The following is a 13,308-nucleotide window of genomic DNA, read 5'->3' as shown; positions in this document are numbered from 1 at the left end:
AGTTTGCTTCTTTACAACCTAGTCACGTGGCCACAGTTCCTCCCACTGAAAAGCATAAGGATAACTTGTATGAACATTATCAGGTAGAAAAATATTAATAATAAATTATGTTATTACCAGCTACCTAAAAGTTCATCTTTCTAATTTTAATTGATACAAGGAAGGATCTTTCTCTGTAGACTCATTTGTATATAGTATACTTGGAGCCATGCTCCATTTAAAGAATAAAGAATAAGTGAATGGTAAATGTTTGGGGTTTATGTTGAAATTGAGGAAAAAACTGTTTAACCGAGCATAACTGCTTAGGCAGTGAAGTGAGAGTCAAGAAGAATTTTGTTTTGTCCCTTTGTCTGCTTCAGAAATGTACATCTCCTGCAGAGAGAGTACCTCACTTGAAGAGGTGTTTCTGTAACACAGGACTCAGTACCTGCTTGATTTAGCAATCTAGTATCTATCTCAGTGTGATGTATTGACCTTGTCTGGCTGACAGATGCCTACCCAGGTACTCTCTTACTCCCCCTCATCAACAGGACACAGGGAGAAAATATGATAAAAAATCCTGTGGTCAAAATAAAGGCAGGGAGATCACCTACCAGGTAATGCCATGGGAAAAAATATCTTTGTTTATTGCCATTTAATAACACCATAGGATGATTAGAAATAATGACAAAACCAAAAAGACCTTTCCCCCATACCTCCTCTTCTTCCCAGGCTCAGATTCACTCCTGGCTCTTCTGCTGCCCTGCCTTTGAGCAATGCAATTGCTCAAAGTTGGATGACGAATGAGGGTTGTGGTCGGTTCACCTGATCCTTCCTCTTGCACTTTCCCTTCTCCATAGGAAAGGGGAAGCATGGTTCTTTCCCATGGACTGCAGTCCTTCAGCTCTTCAATGTGGGCTCAGCTGTGTCTCATGGTTGGATAGTGATGAAAAATAGAAAATATTGTTAATAAGATGTGTTTGCTAGATAAGTCTAGTTGCAAAGTTAGTCAAATAATATAGCATTTTTGCTACTGGTTATGAAAACTAATTTGATGTATTTAACAACTGTTTATAACCAGCAATTCCAGCAGACGTTATTCTGGAGAAGTTGTATTACATTGAAAAGTCTTGAACTCCACAAATTTCCCTTGACCAGCTGGAAATATGAGTAAATTAGTGCAGAATTAACTTCAGATGAAGCCTTGTGTGGGATGGTTTAGTGTGAGGTGTCCCTGCCCATGGCAGGGGGGTTGGAACTAGATGATCTTGAGGTCCTTTCCAACCCTAACTATTCTATGATTCTATGATTCTATGAAAATTAAGGAATTCACCTGAAGTGCATATATGGGCTCTTCTGGTACTCCATTAAAAGGGTAGGCATGTGCAAGAGACAGTTAATTCTGCATATTTTAAAAACTTATTTTAATTTGGGATTAGCCCAAACATTAGTTAAGTATATAAATGCATTTTTATCTTCTGCAGTCTGGTTAGCAACAAAATTTTATTGGCTGCTCAAGAGACTGTCTTGTGTACTTAATAATCTGAAATTATTTATTTATTTTAGCAATGTGTCAGGGTATAAAACCTTCATGTCAGTAAACAAGTAAGTTTTACTTAAGTTGACCTTTGACTTGGCCGACATTATGATGAAATGGTCTATGACATGACATAGACATAGACATAGACATAGACATAGACATAGACATAGACATAGACATAGACATAGACATGACATAGGTCTGCCTTGTTTTTTCAGAAAAAAAGGAGGGATATGTTAAAAACACATTTGATATGCAATTCTTTCTCTCAGAAGTAAATTTGTATGTAAATGAATGAAAAAGCATATGGAGTTTCATCTTGTTATGAAACAAGTACTTGGCATACATTTCCAGGCTTTATATTCCCTCTTTGAAAATGATAAAATTAGGGAAAGGTCAGTGTTAAGGTTCCACTAAAATGTGGATAGTCAGCTTCTGTATCATCATCTACCCCAAACAAAGAAATGATTAGACTTGGCCTTGTAGGTCCTGATCCTGAAATCAACTATATGTGTATCAAGTTCACTGTGTGACACATCTTGGTGATCTCAGCAGATTTCAGGTTTCTGGGCTTGGCAATGATTTTAGTTTTAGTTTGACTTAGCTTTGGGCAGTACTTATAGATTACCCATCAGGCTATGTTCAGTAGTTATTTTCAATTAAAATGTCTTTATCCTTCTCCATATCACTTTCACATCAATAAAATAGAGAAAACTTATATCCACATTGCCTGTGTGGACTGTAAGAGTGTTTGGAGGAGGCCTTTCTTTTGCAGCAGGTTCATGCCACAGTGGGAATGAGTGTAGATAATGTTATTGTCACAAAAATAATCAGAAGAGATGGTGTACTGTAGGCAGATAATTTCTTTCTCTCTGCTAAAATAAAAACAATTGCTATCAAAAAGGGGTTTTGGATTAAAGTAATGCAAAGTATTACGGTAATAATAGCTGATCGTTGATGTACTACAGTACATTAAAGAAAATGAACATTTCGTATCACCAAGAGACCAACACATGATCTTTAGAGAAAGAGATGTATCTATTCTTGGCCTTTCTCTTTACTTCCTGCCTCTGGTGGGAAGAGTGGCCAATTTTTTTCTATTTATCCTGCTGAAGTGAAAGATATTCCATGGCATAAGTACAGTCACATTTGCCCCAGAATCATGTTTCTATTAAGTGCTTTCATGCCATAAATAATTTAGTTTTGTGAATTCCCACCCACTATAATGTAAATGGTAGTTTCTTCCATTGCAGTTTTTTCTCCCACAAAAGCTTTCTAAAAGCTATTTTTTATTTATTCTTGAAAGATTCCCCTGCTAAAGTTCCTTTATCACCCCCTCTTTTTTCCCATAGTGTACCATCTGCATTTAACTTATTGTGTGCCATTTGTTTCAATAGACAAGTGTGAAATCAACTACTTATTTACTCAAATGAAACAAATGAGAAAAAATATAATGGAATTCTGGATCTTCCGTCAATTTATAGTGGAAATGAAATTTAAATATAAAATCTGACTTAAATTTGCAGGCAATCAAACTACATTAACACATTCAGAACTGTTGTGTCCTATGAAAGGTGAGGGCTCAATGATTCCTGAATTTCCACCTGACTGTGTGAAAGCCGGAGAAATATAGTACCTATGATCAGTTTCATTTGAAGGTATCACATGTACTAAAAAAATAAATTCATATTTTTTTATTTACATTTTTTATTTCAATTATATTATCACTGGTATATAAAAAAATATAGGCTTACTGATGCTAGGTGACAGTTACTGGCTTTGAGGAACATGGCGACACATATTTTTTCAATTCCTTAAACTCATAAGAGAATATCAGACCACCAAAGTAAGAATGAGTGGTCAGCACCTAACAATATAGGGAAAATTTTATTCATGTAAAAGCAAGCACAAAGAAGCTGTCTCAATGAGAAAATAATAGCATTATTGAACTCAAAAATAAGCATTTAAATTCTCTACCTTTTTTGTCTTCTTATACATAATAATATGAGAAAACCACATGTATACAGCCAAAGAATTTTTTCTACATTAGTTGTTTTTATTGAATTGCTTAACAAAATAAGTGGTTTAATCTATATTTTTAATAAATCCAGATTTTTTAAGAGATTATTTTCATGCAAAAGATGTCCATCTTCAAGATCTGGTCTGTATCCTGTGCTCACATGTCTAAACTGAGGCCTCTGAAAACAAAGATAAAAAAATCCTTTAAACTACTGTGGTCTGGAATGGATTAGTGAGTAAGCTATCTACCTTATAAGGCAGATTGTCTAAAACAGACTTTCCTTTCTCCCCAGAGAGCTACCAGAGTGCTTTCTATATGTACTACTTCATCACCTTTCAAAAAAACAACAGCTTTCCCTGGAAGTCATTCTTTGACTTCTGTATGGGCCTTCTACCCTCTCCAGTATTATCAGAGGTCTTTTTCTGAATCAGCTGGACATAGCACAGTTGCACCCAGGCACCCTACTGGCTTATATCCTAACAAACTTAACACATCATTTGTACGGTTGAAAATAGGTTCTTAGCCTTGCTAAGATCAGTAGGTTAAACACTGAGATATGGTTAACCTTTAGCAAAACTAAGGTTGTCTGGGCCTGAGGTGTGTGTGTATGTTTGGGTTTAATTTAACTGTCTTCTAGATAATGACTCCAAAGAGTCATTGTCCAGTGGATAATGCAGGTATTTATCCATGCTAACAACATCTGTTTCTTCACAACTTCATTCTGTTCCCCAAATGACCAATTTGTTTCCCCAAATTGAAGGCTGCAATTCTAAAAAAACGTACATTCATACCTGTATGTGCATGTCTACATATATACCTACACACATATGTATATATACGATGTTTCTAGTCAATGGTGATATATTTTTATTGTGAGTATTGTAGTGCCCATGACTACTTTATCTGTCTAGGTCAGTAACTATTTTAAAACATATAGGACTTTCAAACAGATAGGAAATAAATAGGAATTTCAAAGGTATAAGAAGCATAGAGCAAACTTTCTGTAAAAAAGAACCAGTCGTTACATCATGCCCATAGCATTTGACTGGAACCTGTCATGAAAGAATGTTATATAATAAATTTAGTCAGCCTTTACATATTGTTGGATTAATTGGTATAGAGGCAACCTTCTTTTCATTTTGTTTAATATTTTCTGGCAGCAGCAGTCATTAATGAAAACTAGTAGAAATATTTGCATGAACCTTGTCTTTAAAATGCCTCTATAAAAAAACGGAAAAATATCTTTCCCAGTCACTCAGCAAAGTTATTTCTTCAATGTATTCATCTATTGGAAATTGTCTAATGTCACAAGCAAAAAAAGAGAGAACAGACTGCTCTTTCAACTGTTAAAAAAATATCTAAATATCTTTGTAATTGGTTTCAACCTGTTTCAAGATTTTTTTTATGAGGTTTCTAGCACTTTTTTATTTCAAACGAGCTATAATAAATTTGAATGTAACTACAGAGATTAAGAATTCTGGCCACATTGGAATCAAATCTCATAAGAGCAGCTTTTCTCATACTGTTTAAGGATTTCTTACTTTTGGAACAGGCCAATGCAGAAATCCTCTATCTTTGTGCAGCTTTTGTTTTTCTTTATTTAGAGCTTTGACCAAAGCTTTCTCACTGATTCCTAGTAAAATAAAATGAATGTTTTCTATTTCTCCCAGGGAGTGGTCCCATCCTCAGGACTTATCTGTTGTAGATTTATGGATATAGAAATAAATCATTTCATAAATGCATATGCATTCATTTAAATAACTTTGTTTCGTCTTTTATAACAACACAATTTTTAAGCCACAAAGAAAACTGTAAAGGAACCAAGTGCTATGACACTACCAACTTTCCACCACATGTTGACACAGCATTCATAAATATTAGGATGTATTATTACTAAAGCTGTGAAACATCTGCTTGCTGTCTGTATATGGCAAGCCAGGAGGCACTAAAGATTGCTGTTTTCTTCCATTTTTTAGTTGGAATGGCCAGTATTGCTACAAGTAAGACTGTCATCACCATGGGTTCATTTACTACAGTCTTAGGAAGGCCATAGTGGGAAACAAATAATGAAATGCACTTATTGTGGCTATCAAAGGCTCTTTCTTTTACATGGAAACATTCAGGTATGGAAAACATTTAGAAGTGAACATACAAATAAGATGTCGTAGAATTAGGAATATGACCTGTGATATACTAGGATCCACACAAAGGTAAAGGGTCCTTTTTTGTCTTCACTTATCATTTAACTATAAAGCAGTAATCTGACTTCAAGAATGGCATCTTCTCTTACATTAGCAAAGCATAACATATTTGATGAACTGTGAGATGTCAGACTGGGGTGTGGTCATACCTAGCATCCACTCTATCACAAACTGTGTGCAGGGTCTACCTTCTTCCTAATCAAAGTGCGTTGATATACAATTTATCAGCAAAGTTAAAAGCAAGTCAAAATAACATTTCTATAATTTCTGTGAAAAAAAATTAACAGAACTGATAAAATTCACCTAGAACTTTTTCTTTTTTTAAACAATATGACTACAACTAGTTCCAGCAGAACGTTTTTAGAGGATTCTAACTAAACAATTAGTCTGACCTTCTGCATAAAAAAAGGCTCAAAGACTTCCACAGAAATTTTCTCAATAGATGTGTGGCTGGAGCATAAAGGCATCATGTTTATTGTTAGAGTTCAAGTAATGAATAAAAATCAGCTACAGGTCTGATAAGGTGTTAATATAATTTATTGTCTTTGGCTTCAAAATCCATACTTTGTTTCAGACTGAAACTTTCTATCATTTGATTCCTGTCCACTGAATCTTGATACGCTTCTTACTAATTATTGAGCCTTCAAAAATGAGCTATCATGTTTCCCTTTGCATTTGGGACACCACAAAAAGAATGTGTTCCCTTCCCATCTTTTTTTTTTCTCCTTCTTTACCCAGATCCTGCTGACTTTCACACAACTAAGTATGTTGGCATTACAAAGTATATTTTCTTCAGTGTCTTTGTAAGTCCCATATTTATAACATTTCAGAAGAAAGATTTGCTGCTTGGTTTCTTTTATTTAGAAAAAGAAAGAAAAAAAAATTATATTACTCTAGTTTGTACGACAAATCCAAGGCCTGAATTTAATCTTTGCATTGTTATAATTTGTAACAGCTCATGTTAAGGCTCTGTGATATCTAGTAAAAAAAAAAAAATACCTCTGTATGGATTTTATTACATTCTTCAGTTAGGTTAAAGGACCTGAAATTATGCAGGCATTTTGCCACTGATCTATTATCCAGGAGTAAAAACAAAGGTGGTGGGAGAGTGCAAATAAATAAATAAAACCAAACACTGATTTAAACAGGAAGAAGTTTGTTGGCAATTTTGTAACCACCAATTGGTTTATGAGCATGAGAAACACCTCTTGGTGCATAGTGTATTATTACAAACCAGAAAGCAGCAGAGGGATTGAATTAGCTTCTTTATCTAATATTAATAAACTATTTATGCTAAGCTCCCACCACAGGATTAAAGCACTGGCCTGAAAATACTTCTTTTTTTGCTGTTGACGTATATTAGATGTCCTTTATGTACAGCTCCTCTATTCTTCTACATATAATCTGATATGTCTTGGATCTTTGTAAATTGCACACTTTCGACTCAGGACAGAGAGCATACTGGAAAAAGAATACTGATCAGGAGAAAGCGTTTTCATACATGCGTATGTATGAAATCCATACATACATAGTATGATATCCAACAGTTTCTTGTATGAGGAGGCTTTTGTGGAACCAGAAAGGTGAAGGGGTGGAAGGAAGTGAGCAGGAAAATATGTATGTGGACTCAAGGAAAAGAAGTGAAACCTATCTTAAATGGCAAGCTTCTGATTTATCTTTTGTGGAAACAGTACTATACTTCATGTGAAACAGATGCCACTCATCTGGTGCACAATTCCTTTCCTTACATTACAGACCACATCAAATGGTATTATTATTGTGGGTCCCATATCTCTTGATGTTACTCCACAGCTCCTAATGCTTGTCTTCCATTCAGTGAAAAGGCCCTTTACAAAATCTTCCTTAGTTTACACTTGACTTCTATCTCTTATCATATCAGCCTACCCATACTACCTATGATGTCCCCTTCAATGCCTTTCTCTTCTCTTTTGCCTGCCATAGACTTTTCTGCCTGAAGTTGTACATACAGATGTGTCATTGGCCCTATGCTCATGTACTTGGATGGGTGTAAGAACTGGACATGGAATCTCAGAGATCAGTTACATTTGGCTACTTGAAAGAAAAAAATCTAAGTTAGCTCACTAATTCAGTGGGCTGAATTAGTAGATGTGACATTTTTAGAATAAACATTTTATTTACTGAAGTCTATGGTGAAAAATAAAATAGTTTTGTTTTCTCAATAAACATATGGTCACGAAATAATATCTACTACTTTTTTTTTTTTATTTCATTTTAGTTTACTTGAGCACAGAATTTTAGAAATGGAAGGAAAACATAAAGAGGAACTGGACACTTTGAAGGAAGAAAAAGAGAACCTACAGAGCTTGGTCACACGACAAAGCTACATAATCCAGGAACTAGAGAAGCAGTTAAGCAAGGCAACAAACAATAATAGTGTCCTGCAGAAACAGCAGCTTGAACTGATGGATACAGTTCACACTCTGATCACTCTTTGTTCTAAAGAAGGAGGTAAGAAAGAAGCTTTATAAATATTAGAAGTTCTGGCAAATTTCTTCTGAAGTAAGTCCTCAATTTTTGAAAAGGCAAAACTTAATGAGCTTATTCCAAGAAAGAGAGGGACAATTTAACTGAGAACAAAATAGCTGATGAGAACCCACAAATCAAATAAGGTTTGAACGATGCTAAGGCTAACCTTTGTACTAACAGCAGTATTTCATTTATATTTTTTATTTAATATCATTGAGTTGTTAAAACTTGACCATAGTTGATGTAGGCCATAATTGCATTGACTTCACATTAGCAATACTGATTTGTTGCTCTGAGCATCTTCTTCTGCTAAGGGTAATCCAACCAACCTTGGATGTTTATAGATGCCCATATCTAATTTACTCTAGACTTCCTTTAACATCAATGGAGAGAACAGGGTACTAAACAAAGGAAAGTAATCCAGAACTTTATACCTGTGTATATAGGTTATGATGCTGATGAACATGAATGTAGGCACTTATGGAGCTGCAGAAGTAAAAAAGATTAATTTCTTCTCCTGAATGAGATTTTATTTATAATAGATCATTTTTCTTCCTTCTGCCTTGCTGGACTTTGTTTTTTCCTGGGTTCATTAAGCACATTGCAAACACAAAAAAATAGAAATAACACCCTTGGAAAAAGAGGTTGAAAAAACTCTAGTACAATTCTCAAGTCTGCATTTCTTAATAAGCAGTTTTCTTACAGAGACTGAGAAATCAGGTAAGATAGCAATTTTCAAATGCTAAAGACAATGTAAAATGTCTTTGGAAATAAATTCCTTTCATCAGAACTGGTCAAGGGAAATGGATGAATGGAGAGTACTGTAAAGAGTGGAAATGGGGCACTGGAAAGAACAAATTAGTAACCACAGAAAACAAGGCAAAGTCATACAGAAGAGAGGGAAGAAGAAACGTAAGGGTGAATATAAGAGAAAAGGCATATACTAAAAGTAGCAGCTAAAAGGGGATTAGCAGCTGTGCCTGGTATAGCATGCAGAGGGTTAAGAATTCTGGGGGAAAGAAAGTTAAGGAAATAAATTAATATCCATCTGGGAGAAAGCCATCAAAACCCTTCTGATAAAGGAACCTAGAGAGAAATTAGAGATGTGTGAGCTGTGCTAGTCATTCAGTGAGTGTGGAAGCATGGATGAAAGAGGTGTGTGCAAGGTTAAGTACCAGCAGTGCAAAGAGCCCAGCATATTTGCTTGTTGTAATTCTAGAGCTCTAAGTGCCATCAATTATCTAAAAAATGGAAAGGAAAAAAACAAAACAAAACAAAACCCAAACAAAGCCCTCAAAAAATAACCCTGTCCCCCCAGTCAAAACCTCATCACCTGCATTGCTATTCAATACTCCGTTTAAAAGGCAGAAGACATATTAGGTCATTCAAACTATTCACCTCGATGCAGTGTGGGTTTGCTCTCTACTATATATTCCCATGCAACTTGTGTGGCTTAAATCAAAACTGCTCCAGTGACAAGGATTATATCTCTTTCTTTGGAACTGTTGCAAGCTTGGGCCTGTGTTGATAGAACACTTCTTTTTAAAAAAACTTTTTCCTCCCCCGTGTTCATTCTAAATGTTCCCTTCTGCTTATTCTGTTATATAGTTGCCCAGCATTTTGAATTAAATAACATCCTTCATAGTAGGCTGTTCTCATACCAATAGTGAAACATTGTGATGCAATGCAAATCCTTTATTATTTTTTACAGTCTTCTGGCAAAGAAACCTGGCAAAGTTGTGTTCAGAGTGTTCTAATAGAACTCAGGAGTACTTTAAAATTAATATCGAAATGAAAGATATATTATTCTCATACAGGGATATAATGCAATTTCTTTTTAAGGTTAGGAAGATTTTCTGACAGTTTTGAATTTGACTCAAAGAAGAAAAAAACAAACAATCCAACATTTTTCCTAAACTTTATATCCTCAGCTGCTTCTTATAAAAACTTAGAGTGAAGATACTGAAGTAGATGTTTCAAATTGGGCTCCTGGGTATAAATTCAGGTGCCTGGAAACCTGAATTTTCAGCAGAATTTTACTTCTGAGGAACTGTGGAAGTAAGAGAAGATGTTCAATGAAGTCAAACGCCTAAATATAATTTTAATGGCCTAACTAAAACTCTTTACTTTGGACTCCATTACCTTTTGTGTATTATCATGTTCAGAATTTTCCTTGGATATCTTTTATTTGAAGAGAAATAATTGCAGATATGTTTCCACTTATTGTCTGTGAAAAAGGAGCCAGGCAGCTTAAGTTAAAATGATAATATTATGCTGGAGCACAAGACGACTCTAATGAAGGCTCAATATGAAAGCATTTGGTTGTACCAAAAATTAATCAGCTTCAGTCTGTGCAAATATATGCTGAAGATGTAAAAGTATGCATGCTGGAAAGTACCTTGGAGCTACTCTAAATTTGCACAAAAACATCAATTGTAGATAGTCTTACACAGGTCTTTATGTGTGAACTAATGTTCCAAACATAAAATATGTTGTGAGAACTGATATTTATTGGGAGATAGAGAATAACAAAATGTGATACATAAATCAGTGACACCCCTTCTGCCTCATACTTTAGTAAATCTCAGTCATCTACTTTCATAAAGGATATAGCAGAAATAGAAATGGTCCAGAAAAGAATAAGACAATAGAAATAATTAGAGACCTTGAATGCTTTCCATATGAGGAGAGAGAGCTGTAACATACAGAACTGTTAGATGGGAAAGAAGGTATGTGGGATGCTGCCATGGAAGAATGCAAAATAACTAATGGCAGTGAGAAAAGGAACAGTCTAAAATAGAGATATATTTTCCATTGACAATGGAAATTTGGCTAAGTAAAGGTTGCTAGATATCACTGGGTGTGATAAAGATTTTTGAATTCTTAGAAAGCTAAAGAGCTAGCAAAGCATAGGTCCCCTAGAAACATCAGGCTTTTAACTAGGGCCACTTATCTTTGAAAAGAAACATAATCTAAGCAGAGCATCAAGTCTAGAAAACCAGATTGTCAAGGGTGAGTAAATTCCTAAGGATAAACACAAGAGTTGAGAGGAATTGCAAAATACATCTAAATCCCACGGTATTTTAAGAATACCTTTAAGAACCTTTGTTGTATTTTTTAACCATAAATTAAAAACTTATTTCTACAACATAATTTTCATGTGCAGGGCGGGGACCTTATAACAGTCTTCCAATACCTGAAGAAGGGCTGCAAGAAATCTAGAGAGGAGCATTTTACAAGGACATGCAGTGACAGGACAAGGGGGAATGGCTTTAAGCTTACAGAGGGGAGATATGAATTAGGTATTAGAAAAGAATTCACCACTATATGGGTGCTGAAGCACTGGCACAGCTTGCCCAGAAAAGTTGTTGCTGCCCCATGTCTGGCAGTGTTCAAGACCATGTTGAATGGGGCGTTGAGAACCTGGTCTAGTGGAAGGTGTCCCTGCCCATGGCAGGTGGGTTGGAACTGAATGATCTTTAAGGTCCTTTCCAACCCAACCCATTCTATGATTCTGTGATATATTAAAAGTTACTACCTATATCAAGAAATCTAAAAAAACCTCCCCAAGAGAAGTAAAGCAACAGGAAAATTATGTTGCATAAGTCATAGAATTCAGGATTCTCCAATTAGTGAAGCAGAAATGACTGGTTTTTAAATTATTTTTTATAAAATGATAATAACACAACTACACAACTTCATTTTATACCAACCTGGTTGTAACCATTGCTTTTTGATTACAAAACATGAGATAAATTTCATCCAGTAATGTCATAATTGTATCAGAAAATTTATTTTTAGAGTAATTTAGATAATTTGGGAAACATTCAGAAGTTAGCCTGCTAGCAGCCTGTGAATAGCATAGCTGAACATGTAGAAGCACAGGACTAAACAGAAACTGCTTTTGTTTAGCTTTACACTCTGAGTTTAGCTAACACAGTTCCCAGCACTGGATGACAACCCTAAGAGATTTTTTTCAGTACTTCTACCATGGCTAGGCAAACTTCAAGAGAATTTCTGAAGGATATAAAGGCAAATAAATAAGAAAGAAGAAAAGTAGAAGCCACATAAAGGATAATTCTTTAAAATATAGGTGGACCTAAATATAAAATGCAGATCCCACTTTCAGTATCAGTTTTGATGCAGACCAGCACTGGGATGGGAACCACCTGTAAATCTTGGAATTGTTTGTGAGTTTTGTTTCCAAAATACCACCCACTTCTGTCCCAGCGTGAGTGATTCTAGGATTTCAGTTGCATGTAATCCTTAAAACAGACACTCTAATTGGTCAGAAAACCTATAGAGAGTCCAATATATGCACGACACCATGGGGACTCACATGTCTCCATTTTGCCTGTGTCTATGGCTTAATAGATTTGTCACAGTGTCTATGTTCTTTTTAGGCAGAAGCAACAATCTTGGCAGTGGTTGCCAATAAATTTCTACAATGTAATTTTTAAAAGGCAGCAGTTTCAGACGCTAGTTTCTCAAATGAAATGACTGTTGCCTATGGTAAAAATGTAAAGTAGCTTCTTAAAGATTAAGTAAACACCTAATTCAAATGTATAGAAATGCCTGAATGTTTTTACTTTTCCCCAACAAAAGATAGAGAAATAGAAACATTGAGGTGAATGCTTAATTAATCACCAAAGAGATATTCCAAGACTAAAAGTCCTTCACTTGTAGCACCTAAGAGTTGGATACAGATCACATCAGTCTTTGCAAAGGTCATAAAAGTTTTTGTGATTATTGTTTTCTTTAAACTATTCATTCCTTATACTACTTTGTGTATCATTTTTCTGAGGATGGATAAGACATTTTAGCACATTGCTGACACTGTCAAACAATAAATCTGTAACACAGTAAATAGTTTAGTGACAGACTTTTTAAGTTTATGCATCAGAAAAATTGCGTATGAAAAGGATATGTAGAGCTAAGTAGAAAGTTTCCCAAACATTACTCAAAACCCCCAAACCAACCAAGCAACCAAAAAAACCCACCCCAAAACAAAACAAACAAAAAACCCCAAAACAACACAACCCCCCAATTACTACAACTTA

General features: G+C 35.1%; 1 protein-coding gene across 1 annotated transcript in view; it reads left to right on the top strand.

Moving 5' to 3' along the window:
- Nucleotides 1-13,308, top strand: part of ANGPT1 (angiopoietin 1) — a 168,885-nt gene that overhangs the window by 79,466 nt on the left and 76,111 nt on the right. Inside the window, exon 4 of the mRNA XM_065668804.1 lies at nucleotides 7,998-8,230. Coding sequence (XP_065524876.1) covers nucleotides 7,998-8,230 — 233 coding nt within the window. The remainder of the gene's footprint in view (nucleotides 1-7,997; nucleotides 8,231-13,308) is intronic.

The sequence above is a fragment of the Lathamus discolor genome, chromosome 2 (assembly GCF_037157495.1).
Source record: "Lathamus discolor isolate bLatDis1 chromosome 2, bLatDis1.hap1, whole genome shotgun sequence".
NCBI lineage: Eukaryota > Metazoa > Chordata > Aves > Psittaciformes > Psittacidae > Lathamus > Lathamus discolor.
Note: the sequence above shows the minus strand (reverse complement) of the source record. Positions and strands in the feature narration are given on the sequence as shown.